The sequence below is a fragment of the Augochlora pura genome, chromosome 3, assembly GCF_028453695.1.
Source record: "Augochlora pura isolate Apur16 chromosome 3, APUR_v2.2.1, whole genome shotgun sequence".
Taxonomy (NCBI): Eukaryota; Metazoa; Arthropoda; class Insecta; order Hymenoptera; family Halictidae; genus Augochlora; species Augochlora pura.
The window spans coordinates 18303916-18328492 of NC_135774.1; the positions used below are offsets into that span (position 1 = coordinate 18303916).

Sequence of the window (24577 nt, forward strand, 5' to 3'; positions counted from 1 at the left end):
GCATACTGATACAACTTTTGTACTTGGGTTCATTCAACAAACAACGGATCTCACTCAGAATGTTCACATGCCTAATCGTAAACCTTCTATAATATTCTTATGTGGTATTTAAAAATATGGACAAGTAAACTTTGCTCTCCGGTTCGGCTCGATTTACAAATAAAAATAAATCTTATATAGATAGCTGCTTCAGCTGAAATATGCTTAATCACCACCGCAGTAATACAATTACATAAAATGGACGTTTTTCCCTTCTACAGATATTTGTGAAAATGCAGGACCTCGTTCAGTTATGTCTGTTCGAGTTAACGTCAATTTTGACCCTGAATCGCACGCACTTTTTTTCCTTTTGTATCGTTTACACAAAACGCATTCCTTTAATACTAGACGTGCACAGTTACTTTGTTCTCTATACCGCCTAATGTTACTTACTGCTCCCAAATAGTTAGAATGCATGCTGAAATGGCGGGAGCTCATTCTCGACATAGAGACAAGTCTAACATGATTATAGATTATAATCCTTGGTTCGTTATAGGTAAATATAATTACCCTTCAGCATGCTATTCTAAGTTCGGGCGTAAGCGCTTTGCAAACTGAACTGCTTCGTCTGTCAAGTATAATTAGACATTATTAATTAATATAAAAAAACTAATCAGGCTTATTAACAATAGTATTACGAAAACAATAAACTCAGTGAATAATGAATACGTTATTGCATATACGATTTTTTATTACGAAATAATGTATGCTTTCCTTGCACTTGTTTCTTTTTTTATCGTTTTATATGCAATATATCATTAATTTCCTTGATATCTATTATATTCTCACATTGTGTCCATTAGCGGTACTTTACAGTAATGTTCTACAAGTAATGATGATGAAAAGAATAAAAATGACAAGTCTGAAAGTCTGTGTTCCTTAAACTAAAACGTCCAAGGCTTTCGCTTCAGCAATTAATATATGTTTATGGTATAATACAATTAGGAAAGACATTAATTATTAGGTTTAATGTAGTACAACCATATAGAAATCTTGTCTCGTACAATTGTTAACGTAAAGTTATGTATATCTTTTTTCCTTCTCAGTTGACTTGTGTGTACATCTGTGTCTGTTGGTATTTTTAAACAAAATATTAAATTATCTTGTTGATGATTCAAGATTACAAGGAATCTAGCGTGATTTTTTTCACGTCTCTAAACATGACAAGACAGGCACTTTATAATGTCACAAAATGCTCCTATATCTGAATCTTGTTTTAAAATTTCGTCATTTATCCGTTCGTTTCTTACAAGACACGTTGAAGACATTTTTACGTTTTGCTTCTTACGACCTGTATTAGAGAACACACGTTAACAGGACACTTGTCCATGGATAGAAAGATGTTTTAATAACTAATATATTTTAGTAACAAGGTCAATGTCTCAACATGTCTCATGAGCGATGCAAATGAGAAAAAGTACTTATGTTTTATCTTACAATTACAGAAAATGAAGTAACATTAAATAAAACTCGTGTACGCTGAATTCATTATGAACTTCCCTACACGGTAAAATTAATATTCTTGAAATTATATACACGTTAATATAATTCATGGATTGCAATGTCCAAATTGTAAGAACATCTATTAAGACTTTTAACTCAACATAACATAATCAAGTTTGCTAATATTCATCCGATAAGAACGTGATTTCTTGAGAACGTTTAAAACAAGTTAGGCTATCGCTTATTATACCTACGTCATACTGACAGACCAAAGAGTGAAAACATATTGCTCTGTTCTCCGTAACTTCGTTCAAAAAATATAAGTCTGACACGAAGACCAATTTTTTCTTTTTTTCTTTCTTCCTACGATTTCTTGTTAAACCATAATAATGTATTAGAATAGGTCCTATGTACTTGTTCACATTTGTTTATGGTATTATCTAATAAGGTTTTCGCTATAAATAATGTATGTATGTTTGTAGCTAACTCTGATCTTCAATTTTTTAGAGTCAGTAATACTAGTTTTTTTTTATATCTTTAGAAAATAACTGACAGTCGCTTGAAAGTCCTCGACTGCATTTCGATATTGGTACAAGAGCTCCTCAGGCAACAACCCATTCATTCTACTCTTACTTTTCCCTTTGAAGAATATTTAAATAAGACATGGCGAGCTCTTTGTGACCAATAAAAACTTGTCGAGGAGTGCAAGATTTCTGCCGTCAGATCGTTCACAGTTCTGATTTAACTTTGTTTCCTCGCAACATGCGAGAATCGAGCAATTTAAAAACTTTGAAACCATTTCTCGATACTTCTCAAGGTATCGGATAAGTTCTATCTATCTATGACCTATATATATATAAATATGTATATATCTTATATGCATGTATATCTATGTGTATATATATACTTATATTTATATATATACATATATATGTATATATATATATATACATATTTATATATTTATATATATGTTTATATATTTATATATGTTTATTCAATATTTATAATATATTATTGAATTATTGTGCCGTTCCGTTTTGGGAGGATGATTCTTTTTTTACTCGCAAACTTAATTTTTCTGGTCACACTGCATAGCCAGAAATGCCAACAAGAATTTTGCCGCTAATGGCCTTTCGCAGCTTCCTTTGCTGCCATTATTAAGGGTGTTAAGGAAGCAAGCGGCCTTGCTAGTTTCAGAAAAGGATGCTGCAATTTACCAGAAAAATATGTATTAAAATTTATATTAAGAAGGAATTCTAATCTAAAAATTTAAAAAAAGAATGATTATTTTGGTTTTTCTTAAAAGATGTGTTTCTCATGCAGGTTTTATAAATTTCCAAAATTCACAAAGTTATAAGAATTTGATTACTATTCTTCGTAAGCCTAGTATCAGAAATCTGTATTGTATTTTGTGATCGACTGTCATAAGCATAAAAAATCAAAACAATATATATTTTTAGTTAATAATTCTATTCTTTAATTTATTTTTCATTTATTTTAATTTTGTAATAGAAAAAGTTTCAAAGCTAGCCTAACTGTCCTAAACGAAAATAACTCTTTAATTATGACACATAACATCCATGCTAAATGTATAATTATATTAACATATCATGTATATGTATTACGCTTAAATTACCTTAAGTAATTCTGAAGCTGCCGATCGTTTTTCCACTTCAACTTCTAAACATTGATCTAAGAAATCTTGAAAAATTGCCGATAATTTATCCTTCTCTTTAATTTCGGGTTTACCGTTGGTTGCAATTAAATACAGTGCTCTCAAAGGATTCTCATTTAAATATGGTGGTTCTCCTTCTATCATTTCAATAGCCATAATACCCAATGACCAAATATCCACCTAAGAATTTATAGTCACTAATAAGTAATACAAAAATTTGTTCACTTATTTCGTTTATAAAATATATTTACCTTTGGACCATACTGTTTTCTTGTAACTACTTCTGGTGCCATCCAATATGGTGTACCAACCATAGTAGTTCGTTTACTTTGTTCTGGTGAAATTTGTGCACAAAATCCAAAATCTGTTAGTTTTACTCCGCCATCTAACCCAAGCAGGATATTATCAGATTTAATATCTCTGTGTATAACTTGATTACAATGCAGGAACTCCAAAGCCTGTAGGACTTCTCTACATACAGCTGCTATTTGACCCTCATCCATACAAGTTTCAGTCACAACATCAGTCAAACTACCACCAGGTAAATATTCCATAACTACCCACAGTTCTTCTCCTACAAGGTAACTATCCAAGTAATTTACAACATTCGGATGCTTGTTCTCCCGCATAACTAATATTTCGTTTATAATCAACTCTTTTTTTGGTTGCTGTGAAAGATTCATTTGTTTTATTGCAACTTCCATCCCAGTCGATGTCTCAATTGCCGTATACACTGTTCCCGAAGCACTGAGAAACAAATAAAAAATGATAATGCGTTTGTAAAGAATTTATGTGTCAGTGATACCTCAATTCGTACAAAATTTGTCTTCTTCTTCTTCTTCTTGAACAAAGCGCTTGTATCCAAGTATTTTATTGCACATCTTCAAATGCAGTTAGAGCAAAACAGTTTCTACTATTTTTGCTAATTATAAGTTAGAGTCTTGCAAGATCTGTGGTATCACTGTACAACTTTGCATATTACAACTTACCCTTGACCTATTTTTTCCATTTTTGTATACTTTCTATTAGGATCTCCTACGCTTACAATTGTTCTTAGTTTCTCTAATATTTCGTCATCCGACATTTTTTTCTTTCTAGCTTTATCACTTTGTGTCGGTCTCGTTTGATCAGTCGTTGTCGATGTAGGAGTTGCTTGATTTTTATTTCTATCCAATTGAGATTGATGCGGTTGTTGTGGTGTACCATTTCGTTGAGGTGACCCTAGCGTTGTGTTTATCGGCGGTGGCGGTTCTTCTTCTATGGGCTTTGTATACTAAAACGCAACAAAATGTATATTTTTGTACACATTAACGAAGACAGAAGAAACAATTTAAACATTTTGTATAGAAGAAATGTTACATACAATTGATTTTGTCCGTTCTGGTCTAGCAGAAATTGGAGGTGGTGGAGGTTCATCTTCTTGCTCAGAACTGGTTGCACAAGCATCTGTTGGTGTACTACTGGGACTACTGCTACTTACTCTGTAAGTTTATTGTTTCTCAGCGAATATTTAATCATACGACGCAACAAGTGTAACAAAGACCCACCTGCTGAGTGAATGTTGAGAATGAGAACTTCCAGAAGCCTGTGACATTGCTTGACCACGAATGCTCCCTACTCCAGTTCCAACCCCTATACCCATGCTTCTGGGACTACTTGCTCTTTCAATAGGAGCTTAAAACGGAATTAAATATATTTAGCCAATATTCAATGGATCAATTAATATTATGAATTCATCCTTAAAGAAACAATTGATCTCAATTCTTAATCTCAAAACTTAAAGAAACAGCTTACCAACTACTCCAACCATTTTTGTTGTTGTCATGTATTTGGAACCTTTTGTTTCTTTACTGCTACTATCATACCAGTTCAAAACATCTAATACAGCTTGTGGATTCTTCTTCTGTTCTTGCTTACTGATGTTACTAGACATAAGAAGCCTTGCCCATGCTTCTGGCATTCCCTAGGATAGAAAATGATGTTTTAACACAACCATTTTTAATATTGTACATATACATATATACAAAGTGTGAATATATATAAATATATATATATTCCTCTTCTGAATTTTTGTTATAACTTCTTAAAAAAGCTCTATATGACCTATGTTTACATAACATTTTTTTCTTACTTTGTGCCGTAGAATACACTGACAAAGTTTTAACATTAAAATTTGGGACACCCTGTATATATATATATATATATATTTATATATACAAGGGGAAAACAAGTGATACAGGATTATTTATTCACAATGATTAATTCTCAAAGTTTTAAAAACTAAGAGAATGTCGTGCAAATATAAAATACTTGAGAATTCAATTGATGTATGGAAAGTAAGATTTTAAGCATTCAAACCCAATGTGAAATTTTGTGTTGCCAGAAAGCAATAATAACAAATGCAACGTTGACTAAAGCGTTTGTTAATCTACTAAAGCAGCTATGCCCGTAATCTATTATAAATTTTAAATTTTGAATTAAAAAAAAAAGATGATAAAGTAGTTTGATCAATCGCAACAGAAACAAACATTCAAATTATGTGTAGATATAATAAAAAATGCAGGCAAACTATTTTCTGTCGTTATTTAGAGATACTTACTTTCAATGGCAGCTTGAAAAAAATACGTGTCTAGTTAGTTTTTCATGTGAAAAAATAATAGGTATAAGAAGCATCAGACAAATTACCAAATTACTTTTCCACAGTGTCCATACACATGTGACCAGGTGATGAAAATTTAATTTATTTTAGGTACGGAAAATCCATCACTATCTTTTTTTTTCTAAGAAGAAAGTTTATTATATTAATCCTTACCAATACATTATAGGTCATTCATATAATTTTATACAATGAGTACATGATAAAAATGAATATATGATTTTGATGTATATAAAATTATAGTATTAAAACAATACCAAATTTAATATGAATTATATAGAAAATTTCTATTATTATTTCAATGTTACCACATATCTTATCTTTGCGTGCAAGTAAAGTGTAAGTATATGCCATCTTTCCTTGTAAAAATACATAATTTAAATACTAATCGCTAATTTAATAGCATTTAGCTTGCAAAGAATTATTTACTATAGTAACTACAGTTATCATTAACAGTAGTGGAGTAATTTATCTAACCAGTAATGTATTGAAATGAAGTAAAGTTGCTTTTGTAGAATGTTAATTTGGATACTCCGTACCATTATATAGTAGCAAAGCAGGAAGCGAGTGCACTTTGAACAGTAGTAACAAATTACAAACAACAAAAAACTTACCGTGAATTCACCGGTAACTGCATCAAATCCAACATGTACTGTGTGTTCAAAGTTGGTGGGATAACTGATGTTGGGTTTGTCCTTGTTTTCTTTTACCTTCATTTTGCTTTTTAATGTTTTTTTCTTACGTTCATCAGAATCAGGTTCTTTTGGCAATGGACGCATGTCCACTGGTAAATTAGGTGCAGATTCACTCCTGAAATATTTAATACATTGTTAACTACTGAGCTCATATTCTAAAATATTTGTATTTTATAATATCTATATGTAAATAACAATTAAAGAATAACATCCACATTTCTATATCATTTAAGACAATAATTATTTTTACCTAATACAAAGGGTATGAATAATTTTTTATTTTTAGTTAATATTATCTCATATGTAATACACAGCTTGTATTAAACTGGGGAAATATTATTGAATACAAGTTATTTATATGAAACTATCACACATCTTATATTTTACTTGTAAGGCGAAAGATTATAGCTGCATAGAAAGACTTAAAAGGATGGTCTCCCACAACAGAATGTCATTGCATCTGAACTGTAGGATTTTATTTTTAGCAACTACTAAATTAGTGCCCGTTCCTCTATTTTAAGGGGACGCAGATCTGTGCATATTGCAAAGAAAATAATAAGAGCTCACAGTATGATAAAATGATATTGACTATCAACATATGTGAAACATGAATGTGGATGTTAGTCAGATTATATTTATACTGCAAAATGTACGTAACATTGAAGTGAATCTAGTACAAGTGACAAATGGTAAGTAAAAAAATCCTATTCTTTAAAAATTGTTCTTACAAGGCAAATATAATAAATATACATAAGGGAGAAAATTTATAATTGAAAATTACCTGTTTGATGTAAGTCGCACAGGAGGTGCAGGGGGTTTATCCTCTTCATCTGACATTTTGTCTGTGCTCTTGTCTCTTTGTTGCCAGTCTATCCTACGTTGCTGCGTTTCTGTCCCTTTACTTCAGAATCTCTGTTCCTCTACTGTCTCCTGCCACGGCTGTTTTTTGGTTGTTTTTATGTTTCACAAATTCCAAAAAGACTAAGGTTTCAAATTACAGTATGTACAGAATCTTTTTTGTTGACAGGACCACCAAGTTGTCTGCAGCAGGTGTAAGATTCTAAAAGCCATTCACTCCTACTGCCAAGTAAAGGGGGTGACCTTATTTCTTTTTTTCCTCAATTTAGTGGATGCTGCCTGGCCGACGTTTCTGATACCGGCTCTGTATCACGAGCACGGATAGAAAGACTTCGGACGACCGGTAGAAGACATGAAACGAGAGCAAGGGAAAAGCCCCTCCTCTGTGAGTGACAGTTTTGTAAAGTTAATGACGGTGCTCGCTTATGGTTTTGTACAATTGCGAATAATCGCAGCGTCCTCGATTGGGTCAATGTCGTGAGTATAGGGTGTACTCGAAAACGGGGGACAGACGAACGACTCCAAAGCGTGATTCACGCACGGGTGCAGACACCCCGCCGCATCTACGAATCCCTACCTCTTTTCCTCGCTCCCGACCTTCCGTGTCGACCTCCCTTAGTGTCGCGATTTCTCTTTCGTTCTCTCGCGGCTCTCGTTTCACTCCTCCCTTTTTCTGTCCTCTCGCACTCTCGAAAGAAAAAATACGATTATATATCGTATATATATACATATATATGTGTATGTATATACATATACGTATATATGTATATATATGTATATGGCGCCGCTTTATCCACACGTCCGTGATGTGCCGCGTTCGGCCACGGCGGAGGCGGAACCACGCGGCGCTCCAAAGTTTTATCAATGGCACCTCATTTCGTATATAGAATTGACGTCCGATGTCGACGAATCACTCCTTGTACTTCTCCACGACTTTTCGAGATTGATAAGGAGTCTGAATCACCACCGCTACCGCGGTTCTCTACCACTGCAGAGTGCTTCCACTGAAACACCGTTCACTCCCCTTTCCTCTTTGGCTTTACGTCTCTCTTTTACACTTTTTCACTGAACTCGTGCTCTTTCCTTTCTTCCTTCGTATGCTATCTTTCGCCTCGCATACTTGCAAGGTCTAATCATTAGTGCGTACATATGCATTTAGTTTCACCCACACCAATTGTTACCGACTGGACACGGCCAACCGTGTGCGTGTGTGGATACATGATTTAAAAAAATTTAGAATAATATAGGTTGAAGCAGTGGTAATACTGCATCCGAATCAATTACAGGTTAGCCAACATATTGAAAACGAAAATTTCGCGCACTCCGTTATGATTACGATATTTTTTAAAAGACGAACAGGAAGTTACACATATCTACGCGTTTATCACACTTGATAAAACAGAATAAAAATTCTAGATAGATATCATAGTTTGTAATGTTCTACCTGATAATGTTTGATTTACAGAGATGACTTTGGATACTGGGGTGGTATATACCGGAGATGAGAAAAGAGATTGCTACTAACGCTCGAGTTTTGCTGGTTCGCCGTGGCTTGACGAAACTCGTCAAACAACATATGGTGTGCACCGAATCTGAAGAGAAAATTGAGAACCTTTTTCAGTGTTAGGGGGAGATTCAACCTGCAGACAAAATAATTCAGCTGCAAAGTGAGACTTCTCTCGAATTTTCCTTTCTAGCTCGATTTTAGTCATACCATTGCTCCAAATTCAAAAATGGAACTTTATCAATTACGAACAAATAACATATACATATAAATGTTGTATTATGAAGTATCTTGTTGAATGATGAAAATCAAAACTTGAAACGTGAAGGTTCAATAATTAGAAGATTAAAAGCATAAACATATTACTCAATTTTAAATATTTGTTTCCTGAAGAATCAATTGGCGACATTTGATAATGTTTTGTTGAATTGTCAAAACCAACATAATAAAAAATATTTTATAATTTCTAATTAATCTATAGGCATTAAACTTATTAATTTATTACTTATTATTTATATTTATGATTATGATTTTTAAACACTGATAATGCCTTTGTATCTATTTAGCATACATCATATCTTTGTTTATATGTACATAGTGTACGTTCAGTGTATATATTCATACGATTTTTCGTTTTATAGATATATAGATATAATATATTTCATTGTTGCTGAACTTGTTGAATGAGTATATTAAATATAGCATTTATATGTGACATTTGTTCGTAATTAATAAAGTTCCATTTTTAAGTTTGCAAATAAGTTGCAAAAAGTGATCCTGTTATAGGAAGTTAACATTAGTTTTCTGTAGATTAAATTCTCTTTCTAACGTTGGAAAAGGTTCTCGTCTTCTTTTTAAAACTCGATTGCGTATCTTATGTTGTTTGCCGAGTTTTGTCGAGCCATGGTGAACAAACAACATGCGAGCATTAGCAATCTTTCTAGTCATGTCTGTATGTACGTACGTTATACGGTTATAATTGAAATTTAAATACGTAAATATAGTCCAATAGAGTTGTTATCATTTAAAAATTAATACATAATAAAATTAGAACAGTTACATTGTTCTTATCCCCTCTATACCATTTTCCTTCTCTATTCTCAAGCTAAAGTGAAAAGGAGAAAAAAGTCACACGTCATCTTCGCACATGCGCACCACCATCTTATCTGGGTGTAAAATAGATTAGAGGAGAAACTTCCTTTCGATTTATGGATTATCTCTCGAACATTTTAAATTAGTAATAATTTCATGTATCTTTATTTTTGTATCTATTTGCCTGCAATTTATAAAAAATTTACTTTATTTTGCAATTTAACGAGCACGATTAACAGGCCAAATGGCGGTACTATATATGGCATGGCTTTAGACATCATGTAATATTGACTTTAAATGAATCGAGCTTATCGATGTATACTATCGAGAGAAGCAGTTAAAAAGGAAGATAGAAATTTGTATTGTTAATATAGATAGAGTAAAAGAGGCACTACTCCGTTAGTTTAATCTGTTAGCGAAGGTCAATGTAGATATTTTCTTTGCTCTGATTGGCAAACGATTCACTGTGGATTGGATGCGCAGTAAAATGGTGGAAATGTGCTGCTAGATTAGGGAGTAAGAAAAGCATGCAGGAATAGGTTGCATTATTATACATATATATTCATATTTATAGTAAAATTAAAAATTTTAAAGCATCTTAGTTAAAAACATTGTATATATTTTACAATTAACATAATAGAAATTTTTAATATGTACTATTGTACTGATTTCTTATTACAATGTAATTAACAATAGATAATAATTACACAATGTCTGTTTAAAGTACAAAATATGTTTCAAAATAATTATTACATATGAAATATTGTTTCCTTCACTATACTTCAAGTTTCTATAACTGATACATTGTACATGAATATATGATGAATTGTTATATTTACATGGTTTTCAGTTCTTTAAATAAAGTTCATATAAATAATACTAATGTGGTGCCAAAATATGTATTATTGGAAATTTAGTTTACTTTGTACATATTAAATGTTTCAAAACGTTGCGCAGTGGCAACCATGCATTGTAAACAAAAAAATGAACGTTCTTTTTTTAATTTTTCTAATCTCCGTCTTATCTTCTTGAAATACATATTCTATGTATTATATAATTTTTCCCCTATTATATTCCACGAGATTATGTTGAAACATTCATACATTTAATGTAGGATTACATTTGAAATACATTTAATGATGCTTTCAAAGAAAGTTCTGTACACTATGTTAAACAGTAAGACCAACACCAAAGAATATTACTCCACCAATAAGAGAAATACATAGGCACAACACAAATTCTTGTCGCATTGGGAAAATAAACCCTCTGCTTAAAATTGTTTTTCTTTATCTTATCTTTTCATGGTGCTGCAGTAATAACACCCTTGAAGTTAGTTATTAGTAGTCTACATTTACTTACATTGTTAAGAATAGTGGGTAAATCGTAATTTTTATATCGCACATCTGTTTACTGTCAGTGTAATCAACATCCTCTCTCGAATCGATCAATGTTTTTGTATGATTAACAACTTTTTAATCGTATTTTGAGTCGTAATTACGAAACAAAAAGACTGTCGTGTTTTAGTTTTATTACATGGTTACATATCATAAAGTGGTGATTCATAGAAGAGTTTAGAATAAACTGCATATGAAATAGTAAAAAATATGAAAGTTATTTAATTACATGACGATCTTACATTATTCAATGATTTGTTACAGGCAAATTAGAATTACTCAAACGATTGTAGCAAAACAACGACTGTGTGAATAAAGTTTTATTGAGTTCAAAGTTTAACATTACTAAGTCAAGATGAAGAAGAAGGTATTTTATGCATAGATTTTTAAGTTTTCTACTGTATTGGTTGTAGTATATGTTTTTACTATAACAAATAATTGTATCTTTTTAGGTCCTGTTAATGGGTAAAAGTGGCTCTGGAAAGACCAGTATGCGTAGCATTATTTTTGCAAACTATATTGCTCGTGATACTCGTCGACTTGGAGCAACAAGTGAGTGAAAATGAACTTTCATTCCTTTCTAAACTATTTCTTTAATGTTATGTGTACTCATGTTATCTATATTTGTTGCAGTTGATGTGGAACATAGTCATGTACGATTTCTTGGTAATTTGGTATTAAATCTTTGGGACTGTGGCGGCCAGGAAGCATTTATGGAAAATTATTTTGCATCACAACGGGATAATATATTCAGGAATGTCGAAGTTTTAATCTATGTATTCGATGTTGAGTCAAGAGAATTGGATAAAGATATGCATTATTATCAAAGTTGTTTAGAAGCCATACTGCAAAACAGTCCAGAAGCAAAAATATTCTGTCTAGTACATAAGATGGATTTGCTTCAAGAAGATCAGCGTGATGTGATATTTAGGGAGAGAGAGGAGGACTTAAGAAGACTTAGTTTACCCCTCGAATGTACTTGTTTTAGAACTAGTATATGGGATGAAACTTTATATAGGTAAATCCTTATTATTCTGCATTAGTTCTAGTTAGTATAATTTCAGATTTTTATTTAATTATGTTTAGGGCATGGTCTTCTATTGTGTATATGTTGATTCCCAATGTGAAAGAACTTGAACAAAGTTTGAAACAATTTACAAATATTATTGATGCTGATGAAGTCCTATTGTTTGAAAGAGCAACATTTTTGGTAATAAGTTATTGTCAGAGGCAACATCATAGAGATGTTCATAGATTTGAAAAGGTTTCAAATATAATAAAACAATTCAAGTTAAGTTGTAGGTAAGTTTATCAAGCTACATTGCAGGTGCATTTTTGTGTTAATGCATTGTAAAAATTTTAGCAAATTAGCGGCACAATTCCAAAGTATGGAAGTTAGAAATACCAATTTTGCGGCATTTATTGATGTATTTACGTCGAATACATACGTAATGGTCATTATGTCGGATCCTGCAATTCGTAAGTATCTATAATATACACATTTTGTTTGATAAACCATTGAAACAATTATTTGTTATTATAGCATCGGCGGCAACGCTAATTAATATCCGCAATGCTCGAAAGCATTTCGAAAAATTAGAACGTGCTAGCCAAAGCTCGGCTTTGAGTAGATAGAAATCAATTCGACCCAGGCGCATTGTCACCCGGGTCCAAGCTATTAAGTTCAGTTGAATCTGAGAGTGACTTTGGATTCGAGTCATCAAGATAAGAGTACGATTATGCAAGATTTTCTCATTTATCTAACACGATTCATCACTAAGTTTCTTAATGATTTATTAACTTCAGCATGCAACAATTAACATAGGCATAGGCAAAAATACAAAATTTTCATAAAATTTCTATTACAAGTACCTATACTTTTGACGATACAAAATCGATAGCGATAGTTACACGAAGGCACCAAGAACTGCGTGAACTAACGGTAAACGAAAAACATAAATTATCTGAGAATTCAAAAGTTTACGTTACTCATAACGTATAGCATAAATCTTTTCCATTCTGTTGTAGAAGAATGCTCTCTATCTTGCCTCTTAGATCAATCATGGTTTCCTGGGTGAACTATATTCCTGGTTCCATGTTATATGTTTCATTTTTGTACAGCAATTTTTCTGGCCTGTCTTAAAGATGTATATTTTCTTACGTTATTCACTTAATATAATAATATACTAATTGTAAGGATCATATTCAATTTCAATAAAGATTAAACCATTGCCATTTTTTTCTGGATTTATGTAAATGTAAATGATAGTGAAAATTATTATTATTATTACTATTACTATTATTATTATAAGAGAACAAACGTTGAATTTGTATGAATTTATTTACGGCTGTATTTAGTATGATCTTCGAAAAGATAATAAGTGTTATGATATGAATTTGTGCTTAAACATGTATACTTAAGCTGTATTTTATATATGTACAAATAAAAAGTGTAAAAATGCATTCATTACTGAAGGAATAAATTCATTTAGAAAAGAAAATGTAGTGCGTTTTTATTTGTCGGGTAATGTACTTAAAGATACTATATAATTAGCTGTACATAATAGTTTCATTATTCTTTAAGAGCATTTGAATCGTCCGCCATTTGATTGGTAATGGCGGATATATGTGTTGTCATCAGTTTTGTGTTGACAGAGTTTAGTTAGTTAAAGTGCCTTTGAACGTAATAATGGATAGAATAATCAAAGGAATCATGAATTATAGAAAATGGCATAGAGACGGAATGGTGAAGCAATTTCAACAAGTTCGAGATCATCCTGAGGTGTGTCAAAATTGATTTGTTCAAATTTCTTGCAATCGTGTATGAGCACGTTAATATTTTTGTACATTCATTTCTAATAATATGTATAGATGGTAACTTTTAATGATTATTTTTTAAAAAGGCAAATCGTAATTTGTATTATATGTTGAAATTTATTAAAAATTACATACGTTTGATAATGTTTATAATATTTTGTGCGCAGGAGCATGTATCTTTTGACTGTGTTATATTACGCCCTTGACCACAGAATTACTGATAAGAGAAACAAAACGTTCGTACACGTGTAATTCAAATCATGTCTGATGAATAACATTATTTTACATTAATAAATTAACGAAAGAAGAATTTATACATTAAAAGTGACTTTATCAATAAAATAAACAGAAAATTTAATATTTAATTTTGATTGATAATTGTTTTTATTATTTTTATGAATGTTTATCATATTTTTAAGATTTGAAACATTTTATTCTGTATGTATGTAAAAGGTTAGTTGCATTTGATATGTTGACTTTAAAAATAAAATTTGTAGATTTATGTAATTTTATTATATCTTTTACTTATATACATTATGTATGGAATTTACTTGTTTTATTGAAATGGTGTTAGAAATCAAATTAATATCTGCATAATGCAGCAACAAAGTACAATGAAAAAACTGATTTGAATCCATAATATGACTCGTGCAATGCTAATAACTACTGCCGTAATTGACTTCTGTCGTTACTCTTATCACAGCCAAAAGCAGTATTCTTTACCTGCATGGACTCCCGGATGATCCCAACTAGATTTACGGAAACGAACGTTGGGGACATGTTTGTCGGTACGACACTTCACTGAAATATCATTTGTTCGAATGTGAAGACTACTTTACCATTTTCGTACCGCGATACATCTCAATCTCACTATTGTTGTAACGAGCATTGATACTACAGACTTTTTTCAAAAAATAACATTTTCAATTAAGCTATAATAATTTTCGAAATTAAACTTTACGATTGCGTAATTTAATATGTTGCGACGTACACGATGTCTCATAAAAAGTTGTATTGAAATCCTTTTTTCTTCAAAAATATATTTATTCAATGAACTCCTCAACAACTTTTGTAATTTATTTATCAAATAGCTAGTGAAAATGATTGAGTAACTCTTCTTTTAAATTTAAATGTTATCAACATATTTGTGATAAAATTGATAAGAAATTTATGGACTTATAAGATTATGTAACTTCAATGACATTCCGGATGAAAAAAGAAAAATTTCTTGTCGTTTAATTGCTCCCGAAAAAACGGTTCGTAAAATTCAAACGAGACATTCTGTAAAACCGAGTAGGTAGTCGCGAGTTCCCTAAAGCGTAATATTCGAAAAAAAAATTATAAAATGTATTTTCCTTTTTCAGTTCGAAATGCCGGTAACGTCGTGCCTCATTCCCAGCATTTTCCGGACGAGCTGACGATGTGCGAGCCCGCGGCTTTAGAACTTGGCTGCGTGGTAAACAGCATAAGGCATGTTATAGTTTGTGGACACAGCGATTGTAAAGCTATGAATTTGTTGTATGCTTTACGGGATGAAGAGTTTGCTTCTAAGGTGAGACCTATTTATGAATTAAACTAAAACTTAAAATAAGGTTTTCAGTTTTGATATCACTGAATTTGGTCTCCAGGGACCAATTAGGTATTTATTAAAACATAAGTCCACGTTTCACTTACTATAATTATATTTTATTTTTACAGTGTTATTCTAAAAGAGATTCGGAATCATATTGCCCTTTCCAGGAATAAAAGGATCACACAAGGTCACTCAAACTCATTGTCCCCTCCATACTACTTCAAAGTATTATCCTTGAGTAATCTTGTCACATTATTCCTCTGCACAACCCCTTAAAAATAGAACCGGTCTTGGGTATTTTAGAAAATTGTTTTTTCGCCAATAAATTTTTTATATGGTAACCATCACAAACTTTCTTTTTTATCAAATTGAGTAACCGTGCTTGAAGAAATTGAACTTAAAGAATTTAAAATAACACTAAGAAATATTAGTAATACATTTAGAAAAAATTCTGCAAGCTGTTAATTAATTGTATAAATAATAATAGTGTCAACTACATTGGCTGTAAATATTTCTATATTTTTCCTTAGGCGAACAGAAGGATATCACCGCTAAGAGCATGGCTATGCGCGCACGCTAGTAGCAGTTTAGCAAAATTTCAGCACCTTGAAGTAACTGGCTACCATCAGCCTATAATTTTTCAAGCTGAAACACCGTTGCGGAAGTTTGTAGCTTATATCGATCCAGAAAATAAATTTAGTATAGAAGACAAATTATCTCAAGTTAGTTATAAGATGTATATAATTTATTTTTAATTTTCCAACAATGCAAGGCTTTAAAATACGTTCTTTTATTTTGATGTTCTCTAATTTGTAAAAATGTAAATCTATACTTCTACATATATATTATAATTTATCTTAAATGCGCAAATGTATTTTATTTTAGGTGAATACTCTGCAACAACTGCAAAACGTAGCTTCCTACGGGTTTTTGAAGAAGCGACTGGAAAGACATGATCTGCATATTCACGCCTTGTGGTTTGATATTTACACTGGCGACATTTACTATTTCAGCAGAGGGAACAAACGATTCGTGGAGATAAATGAATTGACAGAAACGCCATTGCTCGCTGAAATTAAAAAATATTATTCGTAGAATATTTTGTATTTAGCGATGCATCTTATCTCGATCAAATAATCTCAAAACATTCTTATTTGAGGCTGAATTGGTTACATTCGTCGAGATCTTTAACAATGTTTATATATATATAATTACCGCGGGTTAGATGCTCGCTAGATCAAAGACCACATTATGTACCTGAGAGTGAAAGTAATGGATTTTCTTTTCCTTAGTCTTGTTTTATTAAGACTAATATTACAAACTGGTTTGCACAAAATAGTAGTGTCAGATATTTATGACCAAAACACTTGGTGTATATTTATTTCGAACAAAAATATTATAAAATAATATTCCATTTCATATTGTTACTTACATAAAAATATTTACCTGCAATGTTCATGTTAAAGGAAGGAAACCAGTTTTCTTCCGATATATAGAAAGATAATTATTTTGGAATTATACAAGTTCTATTATAAGGATACTGTAAGAATATAAACTCCACTATATTTTATGTATTGTTGTGTACAAAGTATATCCGCATGTATATTTTTAACAGTTTATACATGTAATCTCTTATATACACGCAGGAAGTAATTGAATAATATATATTTACTGTTATTGGGATCGTTATTGCAATTTATTTATAATTATTACCTTAATTCCCCGTTGAACATTAAGTAGGCAATATTTAATTTTATAACTGTATTAGTAACTTTACTGTTTTATTATATTCTCCATTATCACTAAAAGGAAAGTTTTATCATTTAGAACCTTTTATTTAATATTTAAGAAATTTTTCTCTTTCATTGTAGTCGTTAATGACAAGTGGAAGAGTATTTTATAAACTTTATTTATGCGTTTTAGTATATTTCAATCATGTAAACCAACATAATAATTTATTATATTGTATAATAATTATTATAGTACTGTAAAGCTTTGTATGGTTAAAATTAACATAATTGATAAAAAACAATAATTTAAAGTAGTTAAAGGAGTTTTGTTATAATTTATACTTTGCTTTTATAAATACACTTAATATTTGGGGACAAATTTTTATTCAACTTCTATTTTAATTGAATCTTAAAATGGTTACATTCAGGCAGATACAATGTCTTTCTCAATAACAAAAATTCTGATAACTATAGCTGTTTAATTTTTATTTTTTAAATTGATCTATTTTTATTAGTTTTGTCTACATAACATTTATATAACAAATTTAAATCATTTCAAGCTAATAAAATACTAATAGCAGCAATATTCACTGACAAGATAAATATTACTGAAAGATAATTCTAAGAGTATTTTACAAATTGCAAAATTTGTTTCGAGTAATTTAAATTTCACGATTTTTTAATCTCGTTATAAAAATATTCGTACAAATTCAATGTTTTAGTATTTTGAACTGTGACAATAAAGTTATCTTTTCAAAATGGAAATAAAAAAATAAGAAACGGATGACGAACTATGCTGACGGGTGGATGGTTTCGTGGCCAGGCTAACTAGAGCATGCCACTCCCGAAAGAGAAAGCAAAACAACGAACCAAGGTGTAGAATTAGGATGATAAGTACGGTATCGGACGTTTCAGACAATCTTTTGACGCAACATACAACAGGTATTTGCACCTGCTGCAAGTTTCTTTGTATAAATCCAACCCTGGTAATGAAACATTTTTTGTTAATTAAACACTTACCATATTTTCCTTTCACTTTATTTATTTAATAGAATCCTTTGTTGATTTAATGAAGTGTTTCATATAATTAATTATATAGAATAGTTAACGAAATATTTGTATAGGAATGAAAAAGATGTTTCCTTATATATTTAATCTTCCCGAATCATCATATAGCATATGTTTTTAATAAATAACTATTCTGTATATGTCTAATAATAAACAAACGTATAATTTTGATTAAATCACTTTTCAAATTCTTCTTTCGCTGTTTCGAAATTACTTAGATAGATTAATTAGATTTATAATTTATAATTTAATAGATTTCTAGATGAACTAATTAAACTTTTAATGGAGTTTACGAAATATTTGCATAGTGTCTTCAAAAATAGATATTCTTCCAGAATGTTTTCAGTACAAATAACACATATCGAATAACCAAGTAGCAACAATTTTCATCACCTGTTATATAAATGAAAAGAAAACCTACTTTTTTTGTTGAAGAATTGTTTTACAATTCGAGAACAAAGGTTTAGCGTCCATAAAACATCGAGCAATATTAAACGCTAATTGTTATTCGATTTCTCAGTACATATGTATATTCTAAAGAAGCATGCAAGAATGATTTATAATTGGGAGCAAACGACGGTGGTTTGTTTGCAAATCCAGAGAATTTCGATGTTAATTCACAATTTCTCCTTTCGGATCCATAATTCAATGACTGGGTAGCATGCGTCTTCCAACGTCTACAAGCGTAGCTGTCGTCGCTGTGTTATGAGCTCACGCATACGGTTCCCGGACCTCGTAGATGCACACGGAAAACGGTTCAAGCAGCTCACGCTTTTCTGTGTGTTTCGCGGTAAAAGTGAAGAGGATTCGCTTCTCTGTCTAGGCGAATCGTAGAGTTAAGCCGGTTAAGCCAGTCTAAGAACTGTGACGAACACTGGCATGGTTGCCACGCGCGAGATCGAACGATGCACTGCGAACGACTGAATGATAACGTATCCCGTATCTTCCAAGGTTTTCTTCTAATAGCAAGAAGCGCGACTTGGCTTTTTTCTGGTTTGCGAGAAGACAACTTTGTGCTCGCTAATCAAATTTCAAAGAAAAAGAACTGTCTTCATTAATCGTAACGGTCTCTGTAAGCTTCGCAGCGTTGTTGGACGGCATACTCTTTTTTGATTATTTAAGATTTTATTTATAAAAAATTAACTACTTTTTTTTACTTACAATACTCTGTAACATTCTGTGAAATGCACTTTTAGAGCAATCAAACATTTAAACGGGTTTATAATATATGGTGCTATATGTGTATAGTTGATGCCATCTGTATAACTGTATTGATCTTGATTAAAAACACTTTGATGCTACAAAAATTATCTTATTTTGTAAGTAACAGTTCGTGCACAATAAAAATTAGACTGTGAAACATATACATGTATTTCTTCTTTCTATAGTTTTAATAAATTGAGAATAATGTAACAATATTTTTAAAACCTCCAAATGCCCTCTGTGCGGTATATTTTATAGTGAAATAATGAGAAACATCTGAAATCGCAACGCTTTTAAATATCAACTCTAGTAAAATGTCAGAATGGTGTTCAAGGATAAAATGCAGAGCGAACGCAACGTGAGAAATAGTCAGAAGAAGAACAAAAATAATACAGCGTTACCGGTGGATTTCGGTGACGCTTCAGCTACCACGTACCTGCATTGAATTCCAAAGACGAAATTGCGGCAAGCGTTTCCACCTTTTTAAATTGGACTCGGTTGCGAAATTCGGGTGCACGGTAGTCCTCGAGCCCCGTTTACCTGGTCAGTGAACAATATTGTTTACAGCACGGTATCGGCAGACAATTTGCGTAGTTTTGTGGCCGGCGACTCGATCCGTGCATTTTGTCTAAGCCACGGGGGGCACTGCTCAGGTGAACCAGGAAGTCGAAAAGAGGAGCGACCGCTCTTTCAACCCTCTTCTTCACCGCAATTCTTCAACGCGTCGCTTCCGCGTCCGCGTTGCCTTTTGTTCCGCAAATGGCGGAACAAGGTTGACTGAAATATTGTCTGACCGTCGGTCCTGAAATATTTACGAAAATTGGGAAAGGGATGTTTCCGTGATTCCGTTTCTCCGGTTCCTTGGAACTGGCAGACCTTTATTCTACGCACTTGTAATGTGAGAAATCCGACTTCATTTTTAGATAAACATTAAAAATCTAAGTTTGGCCCTGATCAGTATCAAATGTTTTATTTCAAAACTCGAATGTTGACATTAAAAAGATTCTATTATAGGAAATCATTGAATAAATTTTTTAATTCATGCGTGCACTACGATAAAAATGGCAAATAATCTATATAAACTTAATAAATAAAAGTTCGTTGGTTTTTGTTAATTCGTTGTATAGTTTTTGTATTCAATTATTGGCTTGCAAGAGTGTATAATTCTATTTAATAATTTTAAGATGTAATACTAATTATACGTTATAATAATATTAATTGTAAATAAAACATTAAAATTTATTTTATAATTTTGAGAAAAGCGTGATATTGCATATCCTTTATAATGTTGTTTGTTTGATTCGTGAATGCTACCAATGTACCGACATTATATGTTGTACAAATTCATAAAAGTTTCATGCAACACTGTAACTGAAGCCGTTCGGTGCGAGTAGAAAATGTTAGGTCACCAGATTTTCGGTGGGAATATCGTGAAACCATTGTTAGCGAATCTAGACTACTGTTCGGCAGCGTAAGCCTCCGAAAAAGGTTGGAAGTGAACGTGTTAATTCCATCTTGGCGTGGAAGTGACCAACGGTTGTTTTACAAGGAAAACGTTCCGCCAGTTGCTTTGCTGTTTCCCCGATTTACCGTGCATTCGTTCTAGAATTTTTCTAGCCGGGATTGGATAACATTCGTTGTATGAATTTATTCGGCACGTTAATTAATTACGCGGATAAGCCGTCGTTAATTTTTCTACGGTTGACGGGCCTTCCTCGCCGCGAAACCGACGTTCGTCTACAAGAATAAGGTTTCGGAAAAATAACCGAGCGTGACGAAGTAGTAATGCCACCGAGGGCTGTAGCGTGTTATGCTTCGACACACACCACTGGCCGCGAGCACTCTTTTTCATCGGGCAGTCTAAAAAAAAAAGAAAAAAAAGGAGATCGTGCGAAATCGTGACATCGTTTACTATCTCCCGTGCATCGATCGCTAAATCTGTCAAAACCGTTCCCGTTTAGGATCCCAAAGCTTGTACGTAAATTGTTTTCCGCGTGGTCGATTATTGCCCAAAGAAAAAGTAACATTCGAACAGCACAAATTGTCTGCGGCATGAACGAAAATCCGCAATTTGTAGCGAAGTAAGACACAATATTATAATAAGTGGACCGTGAATTCACAGCTATAAGTGAAGGGAACAATGAAATCTATATTTTAAGAGGTCAAGATATAATTATCGTAATTGCGACAAATATAAAACTTATACCGCTTCATTCGATTATGTTCGTAGTCTCATTCGAGATATATAAATCTACATGATTTTACCGATAACAAATACGATACAGGTACCGAACAGTTAATAAACAGAAACTTGTTAATGCTTGAAACAAAAAATCGTGATGTTAAATACACGTGCTCGAATGGCGAACAATTTCCAATACTTTAGATACAAATATTAAACAAGAACGTAATCGCGTGTGAAATGTACGATAAAAGAATGATTCACTTGTTCGATAATAATCGTTCCCGAGTATGATTGGTGCGCTTCATTGTTCTAATCTCACCGTTAAGGGGAACGACGGCCATTAGGCTTGCCACTCGGGCGATCTTACGTCCATGAATTCACGGAACGCCAGAGAAAGGGCGACGCAAGAGGGCAAGGGAAAGAGAGAGGTTTTTCGTACAGGTTGCGCCATGATTATACAGTTAAACGTTAGTCTAACGGTCGTGCTTAGAATTTCGGGCATTTGAAGGCGCCGAATAGGCACGCACGCGGTGTACGACCCCAATGACGGGACCTACACCTTGACATTCGACGGACGGATGGAGGAAATTGTGTCAAACTCGCACCACTCGTGACTTCCTCGACCTAAATCCGCCGTTCGCGCATTACTGGATGTTCGATTAAGGAAACGGGCAGGAGAAAAAGCGACAGCTCAATATATTTCCATATGAAGTCTACTTCTTACCTGGCGAAGCAATTTCTTGAATCAATTATCGAAAAGAAGGCTGTACTGCCATCGCGTTGGGGAATGGTATTTGACCATTTACCCTCGAAGTTATTTTAACACGAAATCCAAAGTAGTTTTTCTCGCCTATGGTATTTACATTTTATATAATATACAGCATCTTGTTGCACATGGAATTGAGCCTATAAACAATACAGTTTTAAATATTAGTTCTACCGGAAAATTCTATCTGTTTTTAAAAAGAAAGGAAACAATAAATTTTGTATACACCTAATATTTATTGTATTATTATAATAATTTACTATAATCGTAATTTATGCCCTGTTGCCAACGTGATAGCGATTTATGAATATCATTTTTGAGAATTACATTTTGAAATATATGTCGTAAATAAAATCACATTGGCGGACATAATTTTCCGGTAGACATAATATAAACGAAGGCGTGGTCAAAATTATTTTGATACTTGTTAATCAACTTTTAGAGACGCTACAAAGAATAATTAAGAATAATTGGGTCACGCTTTAGAATCTACACAATATAATTTTAATACATAGAACATGATAAAAAGAACGTTAATTAGCAGTCTTTCGTTACTCATATCTCTAATGAAAAATTGAATTTTATTGCCATTTCGAAGAAACTAGTAAACATTATGTTTCGTAGATTATGCATGAAATTTTTATCATGATCCTGACTCCGTTATCATATTGCAAGGGGTTAATATTTACAAACATGTTTAAGAATATGACAAACTTTTAATTCAAGTAATGATTTATTTTCGGTAAGATAAACACAATTTACGTACAAGGTTAAAAATTACTATACCTGTCGCTGCCTGTGATCGAATAAGAAAATTTCGAATTTTTCGTTTTATAATTGCGTGACGAGCGATATGCATCAACTTAATTTGGCCTACATCCTTCGAATCGTAGAAATCTACCACGGCACCTGCAAATGACAAAGGTTAATCCGTTAAGTAGACGATGTTTTGAGCATGGACATTCATACGCCAGCATTTATAATGAGCACGAACGACCCCGAGGAATTCGGAATAAATATACCACTGCAAAACAACTCAGAAAAGTTATTAGATTATCGTTTACTACATGGGATATCGTTTAACTCGGCCTTTCCGGGTTAGCAGGTTAACGTTGCATTAACCATTCAATCGTAGTCATTAGTGCCATGTTTAATAATTATAGTTGCTCCATAATATTGATCACTTCGAAACAGTTAATAGTTGCACCCAGCAGTGTTCGTTTACTCGCAGATTCTTGAACTCGATGGTACGTGTGTGTTGGTCCGCGTTACAATTTATTGGCGTTTCATGCGCTGCAGAATGAGTCAAGCCATTTTTATCCCCCCCCCCCCCCCCCCCCCCCCTCCCTATTTATGCTCATGCGATCATCGAGGTTTGCAAAATTGTTAAGTTAATAGGTTAACGATTCGGGCTTGGGTATGCCATGATAACGATGTTCCAATACCAAAAACTATGCCGACGTACAGTAGTGGGCAAACGATCGAGACAATCTATCGGAAGAAATACGATCGAATATCGACTCCTCCTCATTTTTTGATTCTTGGTAATTATTGTTGGTTTCTTCAGTGGTCTTAATTGAAAATGTTGCAATTATCTTCTAATTGTCCTAATACGAATTTGTATATCATTATTTGAATTGATTTCAATTGTAATAGGATTAAAATGTACTTATAGACAAGACTCGGTCCGGGTACGGTTCATGCACATTATTGATGTGTCGAGTGTTTATCTATGTATATGGATGTATACAGGGTGTTTCGAAATTATAGATGCTCCGGGAAAGAGGGATTCCTGAGGCTATTTCAAGTAACCTTTTCCTTTGCCGAAATGCAATCCGCGGCTTTGATAACGAGTTTTTAATGAATAAAGTTGGCT

The 24577-nt window shown here is 32.5% G+C and overlaps 3 protein-coding genes across 16 annotated transcripts; 2 read left to right on the top strand and 1 right to left on the bottom strand.

The window, feature by feature from the left end:
- Positions 1-260: 260 nt before the first annotated feature.
- On the bottom strand, positions 261-7433 carry Pak (serine/threonine-protein kinase PAK 3-like protein). Of its 3 annotated transcripts, none has more exons than XM_078177040.1 (10): positions 7293-7433; positions 6431-6626; positions 5760-5771; positions 4955-5123; positions 4708-4834; positions 4524-4632; positions 4150-4433; positions 3412-3907; positions 3122-3340; positions 261-2691 (listed from the first exon to the last, which is right to left on the bottom strand). In XM_078177040.1, the coding sequence occupies exons 1-10, from the start codon at positions 7346-7348 to the stop codon at positions 2608-2610; spliced, it is 1752 nt and encodes a 583-aa protein (XP_078033166.1). In that variant the 5' UTR covers positions 7349-7433; the 3' UTR covers positions 261-2607. The 3 variants fall into 3 exon arrangements, with proteins under 3 accessions (XP_078033166.1, XP_078033165.1, XP_078033168.1); XM_078177039.1 differs by having other exon boundaries at positions 4524-4641; XM_078177042.1 differs by lacking the exon at positions 5760-5771 and having other exon boundaries at positions 4524-4641.
- Positions 7434-7630: 197 nt separating this feature from the next.
- Positions 7631-13606, top strand: Raga-b (Ras-related GTP binding A/B). Of its 8 annotated transcripts, none has more exons than XR_013493747.1 (8): positions 10344-10504; positions 11624-11726; positions 11812-11911; positions 11993-12377; positions 12446-12661; positions 12723-12838; positions 12903-13301; positions 13388-13606. XR_013493747.1 is itself a non-coding variant. In XM_078177050.1 (7 exons), exons 2-7 carry the CDS (start codon positions 11715-11717, stop codon positions 12992-12994), a joined length of 921 nt encoding a protein of 306 aa, XP_078033176.1. In that variant the 5' UTR covers positions 7631-7754; positions 11624-11714; the 3' UTR covers positions 12995-13606. The 8 variants fall into 8 exon arrangements, 6 of the variants coding, with proteins under 6 accessions (XP_078033176.1, XP_078033171.1, XP_078033175.1 ...); XR_013493748.1 differs by having other exon boundaries at positions 12903-13090; positions 13166-13606; XM_078177050.1 differs by lacking the exon at positions 10344-10504 and adding an exon at positions 7631-7754 and having other exon boundaries at positions 12903-13606.
- A 368-nt stretch (positions 13607-13974) lies between these two features.
- On the top strand, positions 13975-17415 carry Cahbeta (carbonic anhydrase beta). 5 transcript variants are annotated; one of them, XR_013495408.1, is made up of 5 exons: positions 13975-14141; positions 14880-14964; positions 15541-15728; positions 15875-16086; positions 16280-16348. XR_013495408.1 is itself a non-coding variant. In XM_078197010.1 (5 exons), the coding sequence occupies exons 1-5, from the start codon at positions 14049-14051 to the stop codon at positions 16842-16844; spliced, it is 768 nt and encodes a 255-aa protein (XP_078053136.1). In that variant the 5' UTR covers positions 13975-14048; the 3' UTR covers positions 16845-17415. The 5 variants fall into 5 exon arrangements, 4 of the variants coding, with proteins under 4 accessions (XP_078053136.1, XP_078053137.1, XP_078053139.1 ...); XM_078197010.1 differs by lacking the exon at positions 15875-16086 and adding an exon at positions 16635-17415 and having other exon boundaries at positions 16280-16471; XM_078197011.1 differs by lacking the exon at positions 15875-16086 and adding an exon at positions 16635-16775 and having other exon boundaries at positions 16280-16413.
- Positions 17416-24577: the final 7162 nt, after the last annotated feature.